Source organism: Zootoca vivipara, chromosome 13, assembly GCF_963506605.1.
Source record: "Zootoca vivipara chromosome 13, rZooViv1.1, whole genome shotgun sequence".
Lineage (NCBI taxonomy): Eukaryota > Metazoa > Chordata > Lepidosauria > Squamata > Lacertidae > Zootoca > Zootoca vivipara.
The window spans coordinates 17,312,185-17,331,491 of NC_083288.1; the positions used below are offsets into that span (position 1 = coordinate 17,312,185).

Genomic DNA, 19,307 nt, shown 5'->3' on the forward strand with positions numbered 1-19,307 from the left:
TCCCTGAACTCCTCTTCTCTCTTCTCAGCTGCTTCTGCTGTTCTTAAATTCATGGTCTGGGAAAGGCTCTTAGGGCTGGAGGGTGGGGCAAAGCTGTGAACCACCCTGAGTTCTACAGGTATGGGGCGGTATACAAATTTAATAAATTATAATATAAAACAATAAAGCAGGTGGGAAAAGCCATTGCCTGATGGCCAGCACAGTCTCTCTCTCCTCTCAGAAGTCTGGTCCTTCCCTTGTCACTGGCTTCCCCCAAACTGGTGCTCTCCACATGTTTTGGACCATAACTCCCATCATCCATGACCCCATTGGCCATGCTGATTGAGGATGCTGGGAGCTCAAGCCCAGGATTTCCGGAGGGTACCAGGTTGTGGGCGGCTGCCCTATCCTAGCTAGCACCTTTTTTGATAGGAGTCTAGGTGTTGTTGTTGTTGTTTAGTCGTTTAGTCGTGTCCGACTCTTCGTGACCCCATGGACCATAGAACGCCAGGCACTCCTGTCTTGCACTGCCTCCCGCAGTTTGGTCAAACTCATGTTCGTAGCTTCGAGAACACTGTCCAACCATCTTGTCCTCTGACGTCCCCTTCTCCTAGTGCCCTCAATCTTTCCCAACATCAGGGTCTTTTCCAACGATTCTTCTCTTCTCATGAGGTGGCCAAAGTATTGGAGCCTCAGCTTCACGATCTGTCCTTCCAGGGAGCACTCAGGGCTGATTTCCTTAAGAATGGATAGGTTTGATCTTCTTGCAGTCCATGGGACTCTCAAGAGTCTCCTCCAGCACCATAATTCAAAAGCATCAATTCTTCGGCGATCAGCCTTCTTTATGGTCCAGCTCTCACTTCCATACATCACTACTGGGAAAACCATAGCTTTAACTATACGGACCTTTGTCGGCAAGGTGATGTCTCTGCTTTTTAAGATGCTGTCTAGGTTTGTCATTGCTTTTCTCCCAAGAAGCAGGCGTCTTTTAATTTCGTGACTGCTGTCACCATCTGCAGTGATCAAGGAGCCCAAGAAGGTAAAATCTCTCACTGCCTCCATTTCTTCCCCTTCTATTTGCCAGGAGGTGATGGGACCAGTGGCCATGATCTTGGTTTTTTTGATGTTGAGCTTCAGACCATATTTTGCGCTCTCCTCTTTCACCCTCATTAAAAGGTTCTTTAATTCCTCCTCGCTTTCTGCCATCAAGGTTGTGTCATCTGCATATCTGAGGTTGTTGATATTTCTTCCGGCAATCTTAATTCCGGCTTGGGATTCATCTAGTCCAGCCTTTCGCATGATAAATTCTGCATATAAGTTAAATAAGCAGGGAGACAATATACAACCTTGTCGTACTCCTTTCCCAATTTTGAACCACTCAGTTGTTCCATATCCAGTTCTAACTGTAGCTTCTTGTCCCACATAGAGATTTCTCAGGAGACAGATGAGGTGATCAGGCACTCCCATTTCTTTAAGAACTTGCCATAGTTTGCTGTGGTCGACACAGTCAAAGGCTTTTGCATAGTCAATGAAGCAGAAGTAGAAGTTTTTCTGGAACTCTCTAGCTTTCTCCATAATCCAGCGCATGTTTGCTATTTGGTCTCTGGTTCCTCTGCCCTTTCGAAATCCAGCTTGCACTTCTGGGAGTTCTCGGTCCACATACTGCCTAAGCCTGCCTTGTAGAATTTTAAGCATAACCTTGCTAGCGTGTGAAATGAGCGCAATTGTGCGGTAGTTGGAGCATTCTTTGGCACTGCCCTTCTTTGGAATTGGGATGTAGACTGATCTTCTCCAATCCTCTGGCCATTGCTGAGTTTTCCAAACTTGCTGGCATATTGGGTGTAGCACCTTAACAGCATCATCTTTTAAAATTTTAAATAGTTCAGCTGGAATATCATCACTTCCACTGGCCTTGTTATTAGCAGTGCTTTCTAAGGCCCATTTGACTTCACTCTCCAAGATGTCTGGCTCAAGGTCAGCAACCACACTACCTGGGGTGTACGAGACCTCCATATCTTTCTGGTATAATTCCTCTGTGTATTCTTGCCACCTCTTCTTGATGTCTTCTGCTTCTGTTAGGTCCTTACCACTTTTGTCCTTGATTATGGTAATCTTTGTACGAAATGTTCCTTTCATATCTCCAATTTTCTTGAACAGATCTCTGGTTTTCCCCATTCTATTGTTTTCCTCTATTTCTTTGCATTGCTCATTTAAGAAGACCCTCTTGTCTCTCCTTGCTGTTTTTTTGGAAATCTGCATTCAGTTTCCTGTATCTTTCCCTATCTCCCTTGCATTTTGCTTGCCTCCTCTCCTCCGCTATTTGTAAGGCCTCGTTGGACAGCCATTTTGCTTTCTTGCATTTCCTTTTCCTTGGGATGGTTTTCGTTGCTGCCTCCTGTATAATGTTACGAGCCTCCATCCATAGTTCTTCAGGCACTCTGTCCACCAAATCTAAATCCTTAAACCTGTTCCTCACTTCCACTGTGTATTCATAAGGGAGGAGTCTAGGTAGGGAGGCATCAAGGAGGAAGCTGCTGTTGGGGCTAGAAAGCAGTAGACCTTTCTGTCCCCATTCCATGATAATCCCACAACCCCCTGACTCAGCAGAGATGGGTGTTAGATTGAGTCAGTGTGTTGGGGAAACGAGAAAAGTAGGAAGGTGGGCATGGCTCGAATTCCCCCTGTCGCTGTCGTGTTTCCTCCTAAGAGACCTCTAAGGGCTGTTCTGTGTCTTCCCAGGACTGTGGTGATGCCAATAGCCAATGAGTTCTCCCCAGACGTGGTCCTCGTTTCTGCTGGCTTCGATGCTGTGGAGGGACACCTGTCCCCACTGGGTGGATATTCTGTCACAGCCAAATGTGAGTGTGGGTCATGTGGGAGGGGAGGCCCCCTCGCCTCGGTTTGTAAATAGAACGAGCCATTCACACAGAGCAGTGGTTCCCAATTGGGGGTCTGCAGACACCAGGGGTTCTGCGTAACCTACCCAGCGGGTCCGTGGCACCATTCACATGACATAAACTACCACAGAGATATCAACATTTTCATATACAACAGTTCCATGGCTTGACTTAGGAAAAACAGGCGATCTAAAGTACTTAGCTAATTGGGAATCACTGCCTAGGGCTGGGCAATATATCAATATATTGTATCATCCAAAACCGGTTTGAGGTTCACATCGTGATAATTGTTTCATAATATTTGAGCTGGCAATATATTGCCAATCACAATGTGTGTAAGGGTTAGGCGATATCTGGTTTTCAACATTGCAATAGCTCACCAGCTAAACATTGGGGTAACTCACCAGCTAAACACTGCAATGTTATCAGCAGCTAAGCCTCACAATATCACCAGCCAAACACTGCAATCTACCACAGTGTCTGAATAAGGATGGAAGTATACAGAGGCGAACAAGACAATGTCCAGGCAACTACTACTACTACTTAGTACAGTGGTACCTCGCAAGACGAATTTAATTCGTTCCACCGGTCAATTCATTTTACGAAAAATTCGTCTTGCGAAGCACGGTTTCCCATAGGAACGCATTAATCAATGCGTTCCAATGGGCTCCGGGGGACTGGCGGCGGCGGCACTTGCTCGCTTGGCTCGGGGAAGGCAGGCGGGCGGCAACAGCCCCGGCAAGCGACCAAGCGCCGCCGTCAGTCACCCGGAGCCGAAGTGCAGCGGTGCGGGGGCTGTCAACGCCTACTTTCCCCTTGGCTCGGGGAAGGCACCCGGTGACAAGCCCCGGCAAGCGGCACCCGCTGCGCTTCGGCTCTGTCCCCCGGAGCCGAAGCGTGGTGGTGCCGGGGCTGCCGCCGCCTGTCTTCCCCGAGTCAAGGGGAAGCCAGGTGGCGGCAGCCCCGGCAAGCCGCGCCGCGCTTCGGCTCCGTCCCCCAGTGCCGAAGCACGGCGGGGCTTGCCAAGGCAGGCGGCAACAAGCCCCAGCAAGCAGCGCCTGCTGCACTTCAGCTTCGGGCGCTGCTTGCCGGGGCTTGTCGCTGCCTGCTTTGCAAGCCCCGGGGAACCAGCTGTAGCGCGGGAAGGCAGCAAAGGAAGATCAGCTGTCAGCTTCCCGCGCTGACAGCTGATCTTCCTTTGCCGCCTTCCCGCGCTACATTCTATGGCCGCGCTTCGCAAGACAAAGCAGCGGCCATAGAAAACCTCATCATGTTGCGAGTCCCTCACGCAACGCAAAACGCTTTCGACTTGCGAGTTTTTCATTGTGCGAGGCGTTCATCTTGCGAGGTACCACTGTAGTCTAAAACAGATAAATGACAATATTATCAATCATCATACACTCAGTTTCATCAGCAGGCAAACCAAAATGCATCCCAACGGCCACAGAATTGTACCGAGAATTGCACGGGACTCAATATAATGAGTGACCTAAGGCTTCTTTGTGTTTGCACTAGCTGGAGCACCAACTCACCTATTATTTATCCATTCAAGCCACTTAGCCTCCACCTCCCCAATATTTTGAGGTAGCCTATGAATGCAAGTCAAAAGTGGACCTTACTGGCCACCTACCTTCTCTTCCCTTGCTATGAATGGCTTGTTAAATTCTGAGGACCACTGTTTTAGATTTCAAGGTGAGCGTTAGTGGCCTCCTCCAGTCTCTTTTAACTGAGGGAGAAGGAGGAGTGCTGCATCTCAATCAGAAAATGATGGTTTTTCATCTTTCTGTTTTTTTCTGTTGCTTTCTTCCCGGCCACACAGGTTTTGGGCACCTGACCAAGCAGCTGATGAAGCTGGCGGGTGGGCGTGTCGTCCTGGCGCTGGAAGGAGGTCACGATCTGACAGCCATTTGTGATGCCTCCGAAGCCTGCGTTTCCGCCTTGCTTGGCCTTGAGGTGAGTGCAGCTGGCACGGGGGGAAGAAGCAGTCCCGAAGCCTCAACCTGCTGGCTTGGGACGATGCCCAAAGGTTTTGGGGCAATCTTTGGCCGAGGTTCTGAAAAGAGGCCTGGCACTGATTTGCTTCGTGGGGTGGGAAAGGCAGAGAAAGGCATGTCTGTCCTGGCACATGAATGCCCGCCAGTTTCTGTTTATATATGCATTCGGACGTCTGTCCTGCTGATGGCAGCTCCACAAGGCACAGCTGGAAGTTTTCTGCCCATCTTTGGTGGCAGAAAACAGGGAGCTGTGTGTTTGACTGCTGCAGTTTAGGACACAGCCAAAAATTGCATGGAGAAAAAAAAGATTGTGCAGTGCCACTTAGTGTTTTGAGGACAGGCAGAGCTTGCAAATCTGAAGGTTTTCCAGCTTGATGAAAAGGCCTCTGCCTGAGGTGTTGTTATGTGTTGTTTTTAAACCTATACTAGTATGGTTTGTGACATTTTTTAAAGCTGTTTATGTTTCTGTAAATTCCCTTGGGAGATGTATGTCGAAGGAGATTCACAAATTAAAATAATAATGGGAATAATTCAACATGGGGTGAGCAAAGGAGGAGGAGGGCAGAGGTAAAAAGGGGAAGGATACGCCTTGTTTTGGGGCGTGTGAAGAGTTGCTCATTCAACACAGCAGCAGAGTGTGCCAAAGGAACAGATAAACACCAGACAGTTCTAGGTAGGGTCAGTCCCTTTCGTAACAGTATAATGCAGTTCCACAGCTTATAGGTTATATGAAATCCTTCGAGCAGCATACAGACTCCTTGCCGCTTTCCAACACAGACTAAGCTCTGGCCAAGAGCAAACTTGCTTCAAACTCAAGTGTATTATACTTTAGATTGTGCTGAGTCACTCTCACATACTTGCTGACTCATGCTTGCAGGTGCAGGACAAGCACCCTATCCAAAATTAACCAGCCCACCTATAACCCTTACTTGCCCTTTTTCTCCGAGTGCATGAACCCCCTTATAAGGTTATGAGTACTGACAGAAGGAGAAAGGGACCAAGGCAGGGGTGGGGGACCTGGGCGGCCTTCCAGATGTTGTTGGACTACAACTCCCATCAGTCTTCCAGATGTTGTTGGACTACAACTCCCATCAGCCTTGACCTTTGGCCGGCGGGGTTGGGAGTCCAGCAATATCTAGAGAGCTGCATAGGCACAGCAAGTTTTGTGTTGCACAAAATTGCACAGCAAGTTTTGTAGAGAATGCTGATCTCTCAGCAGATTTGTGAAGGTTCAAACAAATGAATATCAAAAATGGGTAGTATGGATATAGGTGTATATATATGAACAAAGAACTTAAAAGCGCAATATAAGATGGGCTGGAAAGCACTACGGGGTGGGTGGTGGGATGGGTGAAAATTAATTCCTATTATGCATTGATTACTTATTTTTTATTGTATTTTGGGTTTTTCCCCTTGTAATTCTTGTAATTTTTTGTACAAAATAAAGAATTTAATTATATTTCTTAAAACGAGAGAGCTGCGCAGGCCCCCCATCATTGGTCTAAGGCAGGCATCCCCAAACCGGCCCTCCAGATGTTTTGGACTACAATTCCCATCATCCCTGACCACTGGTCCTGTTAGCTAGGGATCATGGGAGTTGTAGGCTAAAACATCTGGAGGGCCGCAGTTTGGAGGTGCCTGGTCTAAGGCTTCACAGGAAAGGAAGCTCCATCAGGCCTTGCTCTTTGACCTTTCACCTGCGGCCTCCCCTGTTCTTTGCTTTGCACTTTTGTTTCTTGCCTTCCTTTCCTTCCCCTGCTTCCCCACTCACAACTTCCGGTCAGCTTTGAGTCCTCAGATCTTTCGGCATAGAAACCGAGCGCTCTCTTTTTTTCTCTCTCTCTCTGACGCAGCTGGAACAGATGAATCAAGCTCTGTTGCGGCAGAAGCCCAATGCAAATGCTGTGGCCACACTGGAAAACGTCATTGAAATCCAGAGTAAGATTTTGTTGTATTTCTGATATCAAATTAACAAAAAGACGGAACGTTGCAGATAGGGGTTTGCTTAAGCACTGGCAGTCGTACCTTGGAAGTCAAACGGAATCCATTCAGCAAGTCCGTTCAACTTCCACAACGTTCGAAAACCAAAGCACAGCTTCTGATTGGCTGCAGGAAGCTCCTGCAGCCAGTCGGAAGCCACAGAAGCACCGTCGGACATTTGGCTTCCAAAAATAGTTCGCAAACCGGAACAGTCACTTCCGGGTTTGTGGCGTTCAGGAGCCAAAACATTCAGGAACTAAGCTAAATAAAAAAATTCCTTCAGTAGCACCTTAAAGACCAACTAAGTTTTTATTTTGGTATAAGCTTTCGTGTGCATGCACACTTCTTCAGATACAGGTGTATAAGCTTTCGTGTGCATGCACACGAAAGCTCATACCAAAATAAAAACTTAGTTGGTCTTTAAGGTGCTACTGAAGGAATTTTTTTATTTTACTTCGACCAGACCAACACGGCTACCTACCTGTAACCAGGAACTAAGCTGTTTGACTTCCAAGGTACGACTGAATTGATCCTCTCCAGGACTGTTTTACCCATAGGCGCTAGGGGTGTGGGGCACCCAGGCCCCAGGCGAAGAGTCCGGGGCCCGAGAGTTGAGTCCGGGGAAGAGCCCACCTATCGGTCAGAGCGCTGTGGTGGGCTCTTCTGCTGCAGGCGGCTCTGCGCCATGAGTTCAGGGGCAACTGAGCCAGCGAGACGCTGAGACGGCCGGCCGGCTCTGCCCTCCTGGGACTGGGCAACCTGGGGGGGGGGCGTGCCAGGTGGATCTTTGCACCCCGGCACCGCATATGCTTAAGACAGCCCTGATCCTCTCACTATGGCCCTAAGACGAGTGACAGCAGCGCCCTCTGTGGCCAATATGGGCTTGCCATTGTTCAGTGTATGGCGAGACTCTGGGGACAGTTTGTTGAAAGCTGTTCCCACAAGTGATATCAAGGACAGAAGTTAAGTAAAGGTTGTGGCATTAAACATGTGCACCCACAACAGTTTCTCCAGCTTGCGGACGTGCCCACAGGCTCAAAAAGTTGATGGCTCCTGCTGTACCCAGGTTTGGTTATAGTAGGACAGGCACGTCCAACAGGTAGATTGTGATCTACCAGTAGATCACTGGGTGTCTGTGGTAGATCACTGCTAGATCACTGGCACCCCTAAAAGAAGCTCACCCAAAATTTTCCTCCTCCCTAAAAAAAGCTGAACTATGACCTGAAGCCCTAAACAAATATGGGTCTCCCTGCCTCCTAAAAGAAGCTCAACAAGTTTGACCTAAACCCCACAAAACAGGGCTTCCCTTCCTTAAAAAAAAACTCAACAGCTTTGACCTGAACCCCCCACTCCCAGTTTTTGGTCTAAGGCAGGCATCCCCAAACCGGCCCTCCAGATATTTTGGACTACAATTCCCATCATCCCTGACCACTGGTCCTGTTAGCTAGGGATCATGGGAGTTGTAGGCTAAAACATCTGATCCACTCCCAGTTTTTAACTCTGTGAGTAGATCAGAGTCTCTTGGGAGTTGGCTACCCCTGTAGTAGGAGATTGTGGTTGGGGGGAGTTCAGGGATTGTGTCCAAAGACTTTGCAAGGGAGGGAGGGAGAGAGGAAGGGAGGGAGGCTTTTGTGCATAGATGGAAAGAGAGGTTGGAATTGCATGAGTGTTCTGGGAGGGCAGCTCCAGAAGTTCAAATGGGACAGGCAATTCCTGCCTGACGCATTGCTCCTTTTCGTCCCAGGTAAGCACTGGAACTCGGTAAAGTGCTCTGCAGCAATGGTCGGCTGCTCCTTGCTGGAGGCGCAGAAGGGTGAGGCAGAAGAGGCCGAGACAGTCAGTGCCATGGCGTCGCTGTCAGTGGACACAGAGCAGGGCAAAGCAGACGGCGATGTCCGGTACGTTCGCTCCTTTAGATCAGGGGGGAAGCGTATCAGAGGGCGCAGGCATCTTATCACAAGTGTTTTCGGTCAAGGGTAGTCAATGCGGTGCCCTGTGGAAATACAAATCCCATCATCCCTAGCCATTGGCCATGCTGGATGAAGGCTGGTGGAAGTTGGGGCCCAACAACATCTGGAGGGCCACAGGTTTCCCCTGTCTCTGTCCTTAGCGCCTCTGACTTCTGAGTGCTCTTTCCACTTAGCTTCCCAACTCCTGGCCTTGCCTAACTGCTTCCTACCTCCAAATCTGTCTCTCCAGGGTGCGGGGAGCATAGCTCAGTGGTAGAGCACATGGTTTGTAAGCAAAATAAAAATAAAAATCCCAGCTTCAGCCCCCAGCATCTTCAGGTGAAGCCCTGGGGAGCTGCTGCCAGCCAGAGTAGCCAGTTGTCTGACTCAGTATAAGCCAGCTTTCCTGTGTTTCTGTGTATAAGGCCGTTTTCTTCGTCCTGAACAAGCCTTCCGTTTTCCTGACCACCATGCTGACTTTCAGCACGTTGCGATTGGCCCCTTCCGCCTCGGCAGTTGAAATAATTTGTTGAGCATTCTCTGACATCACAGCTGTAAAGCCCCAATAGCTGCGTCCGCCTCTGGGCCAATGGGAGGCCAGTAACCAGTTGTCCTATTGTCTTCTCCCTCCAGGCCAGCAGAAGAGCCAATGGAGGCCGAGCCCGTGTTGTGAAGTGCCAAGACTTTGATTTGTGTAGCTGTCACTCTGTGGGTTAATTGGTAATTCTGTGAGTCCATTTAAAAAGCAGCAGCAGCAGCAGCAGCAGCAGCAACAACAACTACGAATTGATTTTTTTTTAATCTATTAAAAAAAAGGAAAAAAAAGAGTTGCACTGGACAAAACGAGCCCATGTGTGTATGTGTGTGTGCGTGATCGCGTCAGTCTCCTGGCATTTATTCTCACCAGCATCACCATTTTGTCCTAACTCTTTAAGGATTTTTGTGAGGGGAATGGTGGTGAGGTAGGGGCTTTCATGCAAGCATCTCCTCTCTTGTTCCATTCTTAAGACATCATTCCCTCTCCTTCCTGCTCCCCCTGCCTCCCTGGCCGCTAAACTCACCCCCTTCTCAGGGTTGGTGCAAGCCATTTTGCTACCCTAGGTAACAAAAAAATAATTTTGACACACACACACATATATATACACACACAAAGACACACACTACATTTCTTCCTTGGAGGTTGTCCCAGTTTCAGATTCTCTCCCCTTAACTTCATGCAAGTGGATTATTATTATTATTATTGTTATTATTTTGCTCCATTCACTTGTTCGTGGAGTGAGGGGGCGTGATAGGTTGCAGTCAGGAAATCTGGGGAGGGAGCATGCAATTGCTTCCACACCTCTCAAGGGTCTAGGGCAGGAGGGGGGGAGTTGCGCATCCCCCTTTAGGGATTTCCCAAGTCGCCTGGAGCACCCTTGGGACTCTTGCTGCCCTAGGCAGCCACCTGTACTGCCTCTTGGGCTGGGCCGGACCTGCCCCTTCTTGCCGAACCTGTCCTGAAATGCCATTTCTCTCCTCCGGGTTTTTGCACATTGAGATGGGCATCCGAAAGCAAACCCACCCCGCTTCCCAAATGCCTTTCCCCCTGCCTCTCCAGTTCCTACCCTTTGGCAGTTTCTCACATCTTCCCCATCCCCTGTGACGTTAGATCCAAATGGTTTTGGGTTTAAATCCTACCTATGTTGCCTCAATCGCGTATCTTTCTCCTGACCCATTTCAGCTGTAAAAAACAAGGTGTTCCTCAATATTGTATAGTCCTCCTGAATTAATCTCTAGGAGAAGAAGCCCCCCGAGGTTGAGGAGAAAGGAAAATAAAAAGTGTGCCTTTAAGTCGTTTTTGTTAATGCCTTAAATTCCCTGTGAGGCTTGCTTCTCCTCCTCCATCCCTCCCTCCCTCCCACCATCCCTGCTTAAGTTAACCATCTCTAAGGGAGATCATCCTGTACAAGTGGGAAGGAATCATGTGTAAATCCCCAGCACCAATGCGCATTGGGCCTGATCCAGCTGTAAACAAATGGTTATCAAGCAAACTAGTCTGGGGACAATGTGGGTGGCTGTATTGATTCAAACATACACTGAGAGAGAGCTTTCCAAACTGTGTGTCGCGACAACGTTAAGTGTGTCGGCTGCAGTGTGTTGCACAAGCGCTCCCCCCGGGGCTGGAAAGAGGTTCGTTTAACCTCCGGTTTGCTAGTAAAACTGAATTACCGTGTCACGAAACGATGCAGAAGTGAATGATTCTGTCACAGAATGATGCGTGTCCAAAAAGTGTGTCGCCAAACTTGAAAAGTTTGGAAAGCTCTGCACTAGGATGTTCATTCAGAGCAATGCAATGCAGAATCTGATTTGGTGCCTACATTCCCAATCTGGCAAGCGATATCTCCGTACAGGCCTGTTTACGAGTGTGCATCTACCTTAGCTGGATCATGCCGTGTGTCATTAAATCCCTTTTGTAATGAAGATAACTGCTTATGTTGATTGTTTCATGACCAATGCTTTCTTGAGGATTCTCTCTCTCTCTCTCTCTCTCTCTCTCTCTCTCTCTCTCTCTCTCTCTCTCTCTCTCTCTCTCTCTCTCTCTCTCTCCCCTCCTACTTCCCTTCGTCATCGTTCAAAAGATTCCTCGTCATTTATTGTAAATAATTTGATTTCTTGTATCGTGTGCACAAACTTTGTTTCGATGAAACTTTTTTGTCCATTCATAAAGAAAAAGAAAAAAAGGAGAAAAAAAGAAAAGGAAAAAAAGGAGAGAATTTCTTTGCTGTCACTTCACCAGCCAAAAAAAGAAAGAAAAGAAAAATGTTTTGGGGTGGGGGAATAAAAAAAACCATAGAGCAATTTTAGCTTTTAAAAGAAATGGATATAAAGAAAAAAAAGGTATATAATTTTATTACAGATGTATTATTTAATAGTATTTTTTTAACTTGTACCACCAAACTCCCCTTTCCTTTGGAAAGTTGCTAGCAGGGATAAGGCAACAAGGGAGAATATGGAGCTTGGTATTGTTTTCACTAATTCAGGGCAATGGGATTTCTAAGCTGTGCGTGGTGGGGGAGGGCACTGGGATATTTTTTTGGGGGGGGGGACATTGTGTGGAATGTGAGACTGTGATGTGTTTTTTAGCTGCACTTACGGTTGTTATCCTTGCCAGGGCCTGCTTTCGGGATCCTCTGGGTTTGCTTTGGTTTAGTCCCTCCAAGCATAGCTGCCAAGTCTCCTGTATTCCCCGGGAAACCCCCGTTTTTCCAGCCGTTCCCATCCGAAAAAACAGATTTTTTTTTGTTTCCCCCCGGTTTATTCTGGCACGGCGGCCATTTTGGAACTGGGCAGAGCAGCATCAAAAGTAGCTTCTGAGCGTGCTCCGCCCAGTCAGTTCCAAAATGGTGGCAGCGCTACTTCCGGCCTGCTACTTCCGGTCCAGTCCCTTATTTCTCAGGCCGGAACTTGGCAGCTATGCATCCAAGGGTCCCGTGTGGGAGAGGTGGAGGGTTGCAGGGATGCTCCACCCCATGATGGAGGTGACCACACACCTAGCCATGATGAACAAAAAGAGCGTGCCTAGTAGGCGGGGCTTCCCTTCCCTTCCTTCCTTCCTTTGGCGCTGTGGGAGACAGCCAGTAGAGGGAGCTATAGAACTTGCACAGGGCGGAAAAGACATTCATTGCCTTGGTTTATCTATGAGGCACTGCCCATGCCTGAAGGCGAGGTCCTTGCAGTGCCCAGCGTGCAGAAAGCCTTCCATGCCAGGGAGAAGGGACGTGGGGATGCAGCAGACCTGACCCATCAACATGGAAATTCTGGCCACTACTAGGAAGCATTTAGTAATAGGTGCAGCAGTGGGTGGGTGAATGTACATGTGCCCAGCCTTCTGCTGCTTTAAAAACAAACAAACATGGGTTGGTCTCCAGAGTACCTAAGCTCAGGGATGGGGGAATTGGTTGGATTCCCAGCTCCCACTGACAATTGAGCCATGCTTGGCTGGGGGCTGGTGGAGCCCAGCAATATCCGGCGAGAGCCACAAGCTCCTGTTCCCTGACACAAGCAGAGCACCACCCACTACTGCCTGTGGGATGAAGCCCAGGGTTATACATGTTTTGCCATGCTGCTGCTCTTGCGTGTATGGAGTCTTTTCAGCTGCTTTGGGTCTCCGAGTTCCAGCGGAGAAAGCAGGCTAAGAGGTGGGGAAAAAATTAATGGCTCGGCGTGGTCTGTTTCCCCATACAGCAGTTTTTTGCCCTCCTATTTTGTTTTGACTAGAGACACAAGAATGAGAGATAAGTCACGGAAAAGGCATTGAGGCTGGGAGCAGGCCCCTGTCTGTAGCTGTGGGCCGAAACATCCCGGACCCCCCTTAAATTAGAGCCACCCCGAGGTAGCTTTTGCCTTTGGGTTTCTTTGTTTATTTAAGCTTGCCTTGTCTTTGTTTGGCTGCTGGTTTTGCAGGTTGCGGTCCACCCTTCAAAGACTGCGGCACTGACATGACGAGAGGCAGGAACAGGCAGGGTGTGTGTGTGTGTGTGTGTGTGTGTGTGTGTGTGTGCGTGCAAAGCCAGCAAGAGGTCTACTTGGAAAATAAAAGGTGGGAGAGAAAATCCTCACGTGGATGAGGTTTAGAATTCATGCAGCAGAGCAGGGATGAGCGAACCTGCGTCCCTCCAGGTGTTGCTGTACAACTGCCATCAGCCCCAGCCAGCATGGTTCCCCCAATAGCCGGGGATGATGGGAGTCATCAGCAAACAGCATTTGGAGCACCATGGGTTCCTCCCTTCCTTGGCAAAAGAGAAACTTCTGTGGTTAAATTACCCAGCGTGGTATGTTAGATACTGAGGACCATCTAAGCATGAATCCAGATAGCTGAGCGGTGAGAGATATGGCAGTGTTCCCCCTTAACTTCTGATCAGTTCTTAATTTCATACCTTTTCTTAAAAAAACATGTATATGCACAGGTGTACATTTTGCAGGAATAGTGAGGAAAAATAAGCCATATGGGGAGAAGGGGAAAGCAGTGAAATGTATTCTCGCCGGTGAGGGCCATCGGATGGTCTAGGTACCGTATGACGTAAGGTACAGCCCTTAAGAAACCCTTTTATATTTGTCTCAGCCGTCATTGCAAGACAGGTGATGCCCCCCTCTACTTCTGAAGCACCAGGCAGACCCATTATTATCACCGTTGCTGTTTATTTAAGATGTTTTAACATATGTTGTAAACTGCTTAAACTAAATGAAACCGGTATATAATTAATTGTCCCCCAAAATAATGAGCCAATAAGTGCAACAGCAGGAGATGTGCCGCTGTGGCTCGTGAGTGACCCATGCCTTTTAAAAAGGCCATCGCATAAGATGACCCTCAGCACCCATAGATAGCTCTGCTTGGGCTTTCAGAAGAGATCTTTCTCATGGTAGCACCCCTTCGTTGCTGCAAGAAGCGGCACCGTGCTCCCGACTTTGCTCCTCCTTGGCCTCGGTGCTGCCCTTGTAAAACTCAGCAGGCAAGGGGATCAGGGCAAAAACGAGAATGAGTTGGCTGTGGCTCCACCTTCTGCTGACCTCTCTGCCTTCTGCCCTACCAGCCTCAGTGAGCAATAGCCACCACTGCTCCAGAACAGGGATTGGATCAATTCCTGAGGGTAGGTTCATTTGAGAGCTTCCCACATTTCCAACTGGTACCTTTTTAGAGTGGACAGGTGCACCTTTAAACAGGACTTTGCATGGGGTGGGTGGGTGGGTGCGTCCCCCCCCCCGAGTGAGCCTGGTATTTCCCAAATACCTTCCAAGTGTCATTGACAGATCAGTGATTTGAACAGTGAGCTCAAGTTGGCTGTGCTGTTTCTCCCTCCAGTCCTCGGATGAGTCTTTTTGTAAGAAATAAAGCGAGAGCAGCATGAACATTTATTCATATAAATGCAGTGCTTTTTTTCTGGAGGGATGCAGGGGGACACATACCCCTAAATCTGTCCATTTACTGTATTTATTTCCCACAATTTTGAACTATAAAATGGTGATTTCCTTGAGTCAAAATGAGAGTACCCCTAAACATTTTTTCATAGAAAAAAAAGCACTGCTTAAATCTCTCGCTTCATGTATTTATTTTTTTGAAAAGAACCGCATCTGAAAAGCAGCTATGGCAATTGGGGGGGGGGAGAAGGAAGGTTAGTGACATCCCAAGTACAGGCCAATCGGCACTGTTCGCCACAGTACAGCATTGCCGTGAGCTCGATTCTGTGCAAGGACTTCTGCATCTGTGTACAATACAGTGGTTGTGCTTCCGTTATGACTCGGCTGCTCCAGTAACGCACGTCTTCACCTGTCCTTAATTTATGCTTAGTCAAATGTACAACACCCAGTAGATGTGAAAGGGGAGTACAATGTGGTGTGTGGTTTTGCAGCCTCCCCAGTGCGGATGGCTCAGCAAAGTGCCCTGAATGGCTTGCCTAAGCTGTCATTTCTGCTGTGTGGAGAAGCAGCGAAATCCATGCAGGCTTTGCATCTGTATTGCGTAGCTTGCAGAAATTTGATGCAGTGCATCCCGCAAGGCGCCCATCTGCACGCCCCTGTCACGAAGGTCTTGCACTCTACATCTTCACTAGCTTCACAGTAGATAGATGGATAGATATTTGTGATATCACTCTACAAATACCTGAAGGCCTGTCACACAGAAGAGGGCAAATACTTGTTATTGGCTTCCCCCAAATATCTAACGGACTTCTTACAAGTGGGTAAATTTGGGCTGAATATTAAACTTCTTAGTTAATTGTAAGTGCACTTCAAATACAGCGGTACCTTGGTTCCTGAATGGCTTAGTTGACGAACAAATCGGCTTCTGGACGCTGCAAGCCCGGAAGTAAGTGTTCCAGTTTGCAAATGTTTTTTGGAAGCCGAACATCTGTTTCGGCTGTTGGCGTTTCCAGGGCCAGTCGGAAGTCGCGCCTTGGTTTTCAAAAGTTTTGGAAGTCGAACAGACTTCCGGAACGGATTGAGTTCGAGAACCAAGGTACCACTGTACCTCAAAAGAGCTTTGGGTTCTTGATTCTCCCGCTTTGAGCAGGAGTTGGGACTTGACAGCCTACTAGATCTCTTCCAACTTTCAGTCAGTGGAAATAACAGCAACAATGCCCATCCTTTTAGATAAGTTTCAGCAACCTAAACTTCAACATTAAAAGCAGTTAAATAAATTACTACCGATTAATTGATTGATGGGTGCTTGCCGTGTTCTCCCTTGCAATCCTGGAATAAGTGCACTTCCCTGTTTTCCCTCTAGTTAACATTTTGAACCACTTGCTATCAGCAGCAAAAGTGTGGGGGTTTGGGGCTGGGGCGGGGCAGGGCAGGGCAGGGCAGGGCAGGTGGAGCGGATCAGTGTATATGCAAGAATTTGCTTGGATAGATCCATCACACTTCCAGTTTAAAATACCCCCATAAATGCCCCTTTGGAGGATCAAGGAACTTTCTTGGTGATATTTGGGGAAATGTAAGAAGAAAGTGAGGATTTATCATCTTTAAAGAGCTGTGTCAGTTTCTTGAGGAAGCCTTCCTTGGGGGCCTGGAATGAAGCTATGAAACCACATACACTTTATATGTTGCTGGTCTGCCCTCCCATCTCCAGTTGCAAGTTTGAATTGTGCTTGTGGATAGAGAAGGTTACCTGAGATCCAAGTTCCTGGGTGTGAGGCATGATGCCCTACAAAGATAGGAGCGGTTGGCTAGGCCAGGCCTAGCTCCTGAATGCCCTCAATCAAAATTTGTATTGACCAGGCTGTGGTATGTGTGTACAGACCACATCATTCCCCCAATGGCAGACGGCCTTCGTATGACCAATATTGAATGCTGCTGTCATTGGCCAATCAAAATTCTTTTGTGAGGAGCTCCTCCTCACCCACTCCTCCAGAAAGGAACCTTGAAATATCCCACACGCCTTCCTTTTTCTGATGGCACCAGAAAAAGTTTGTTAAGAGCCAGAGGAACCTCAAACATGGTGTTTGAGGAAACCTCATCCTCATGAATCCAGACTCAAGTTGCAATGAGGTTGTTTGGCATGACTTGACATAGTTCCCGCTGAAATCGGTGAGGCTTTTAGTGCAGGGTTCCTCAAACTTTGCTCTCTTGCCTGTTTTTGGACTAGAACTCCCATCATCCGTAGCTAGCAGGACACGGTGGTCAGGAATTATGGGAATTGTAGTCCAAGCTTGGGAAACTGCTTCAGTGGATTGAACACAGCAACAGGGAACCTGCAGCCTTCTAGGTGCTATTGGACTACAACTCCCATCATCCCTCACCACTGGCTATGCTGATGGGAGATGAAGTCCAACAGCACCCGGAGGGATGCGAGTTCGCCTCTGCCGATCGAACCCAATGAGTGTCCTTAGCTAAAGTGTCGTCAAGGTAGCTCACTGGTTTGACACAACCCAAGGTGTGCCATGATGTCTGCTAGTGCAGAATGAAGTGGCAGCAGAGGTGAAATAAAGAGCAGGGACAACGAGGAAGCTTCTTATTTTAAGCAAGGCTGTGGGGTTTGCTGTGGTCAGGTCTGCGGCAGGTCATAGAGAGAGGCAGTTGCCCAGAGTGCTCAAGTCCTCCTTGTCCACCCACAAAGGAGATGCAGGCGTTTCCTTTGTCCTCATGTGAGCATGTAGTTCCCCGACCCACATCTCCTTTTCGCAGGTGCTGCTATCCACCAAGGGGCTTGTGGAAAGCCACTGTGCAGGCCCAGAGCTCTGTGCAAGGCTGCATGCTTGCTTGCTTGTCCCTATGGCTAAACTGGGGCTTCCACATGTGGATGTGAAGCACAGCGGCATGTTGGAGGGGAGAGGGTGAGCCATGGATTTTCATGTGCATTTCCAGCTTGCTCGATGCGGTCGTCGTTCCCCCCCCCCCGCCCTTCCACGCTGCATCTGTTTTGTGTCCTATACGCCTGTTTCTGCACCGACGTAGCTTTACGTTCATAGTTTTTGTTAATGCAGGTATAAAATGAAATCCCACCGTTGGGATTGTACGGCTCATTCACCTAGAGCAATAGAGACTCCAGCTAAATCTGAGGTCAGGCAGTGTGTGTTCCGCAGAACTCGCAGGTAGGGCTTGTCACGTCTACATTTTTCCACCTTGTTTTTTTAGGGTGGGTGGGAAGACGAATATCCACCAGCCGTATTTTTCATCTTGGTTTTTTTTTAAAAAAATTATTTCTAGGGGGAGGAGGGTGGGAAGTCAGAACTGGCCAAGAGTAGCAACTCCTTCGAAAAGCCATGAGTCTTTAGGACAACAGCATGGAACAAGTTGTGTGTTTGTGTGTGTGTTACAGCTCCTGTTTTGTGGAGGATTCCACACCAGTATTAAGTTGCCAAGGGGGCTGTTTTCATGGAGGGGAAGAGGGACTTCGTCAAAAACAACAACAACAACAACCCCAATCCTCTAACCAGCCCCCTTCTCATGTTGTTGAAAGATGCCCCCACAAGTGGGAATAACTGTAATTTTGTTTTATTTTTCCTGCTTTCCCCCTCCTGCTTTCTGTCTCTTTCTCTTTCTCTCTGTTTTATCTCGCTCTGGATACAATTTTCAGTTGAGTATTTTGTAATATGTTCCAATGTTTGTCCTTGTGTAAATAAAATTGTTTCTGGCAATATCCCGTTGTAGAATTGGTGTGTGGAGGAACTGTCTGGGCTTTTTTTTTTCTATGTGAGTCTTGTGTCCACTTCTAGCAGGACCCAGCGGCTAAAATGTGTGAATGTCTGTCCTGAATATCATTCTAGAACGAGAAAAGCCAACTTGGGACTGTGTACACAACCATGCATTTAAGCCACATGACACACACATACCCCAAGAATCCAGGGAAACATCGTTTGCTAAAGTTGCCAGGAATCGCAGCTCTGCCAACAAGTAAACTACAGTTCCCAGGATTCTTTAGTAGAAGGTGTGTGCTTTAAATGTATGGTGTGTATGCAAGCATGGTGTCCTACAGATCTAGCTGGATCACAACTCCCACCATCCCTGACCATTGGCCATGTTGGCTGGGGCTGATGGGAGAAATGTAGCACCCGGAGGACGCCTCGCTACCTACCCCCTGTGCTGGAGGCTCTGTGGAGGGAGCTGGATCCTGGAAAATGACGACGATTTGAACTCGCGCCGTTTTAATAAGTGGACCTTCCAAAGGCAACAATGGGGACAAAACCGAGATAGCTATTTGCTAGGGATACAGTGGTGCCTCGCTTAACGGAATGCCCTGCTTAACGAAAGGTTTTTTTCTAGTGAATTTTCGTTTTACGAAAAATTCGTCTAGCGAATCGCGGTTTCCCATAGGAATGCATTGAAATTCAATTAATGCGTTCCTATGGGCAAAAAAAATATTCAATACATTCCTATGGGATTCGCTAGACGAATTTTTCGTTATAAGAAAAGACCCGTGGAACGAATTAAATTCGTCTAGCGAGGCACCACTGTACTAGAAAAGAGGCAACCTATGCCTCTCTTGGGATTTTTTAAAAAATCAAAACGTTCACAAAGCAGGAATACAAATGGGA

The 19,307-nt window shown here is 48.0% G+C and overlaps 1 protein-coding gene across 1 annotated transcript in view; it reads left to right on the forward strand.

Annotated features, from left to right (window-relative positions):
- HDAC5 (histone deacetylase 5) overlaps positions 1–11,327 on the forward strand; it is a 93,668-nt gene extending 82,341 nt beyond the window's left edge. The window contains 5 exon segments of the mRNA XM_035137078.2: positions 2,719–2,837; positions 4,696–4,829; positions 6,724–6,808; positions 8,595–8,748; positions 9,433–11,327. Of these exon segments, the coding sequence (XP_034992969.1) occupies positions 2,719–2,837; positions 4,696–4,829; positions 6,724–6,808; positions 8,595–8,748; positions 9,433–9,472 (532 nt within the window). The 3' untranslated portion in view covers positions 9,473–11,327.
- Positions 11,328–19,307: the final 7,980 nt, after the last annotated feature.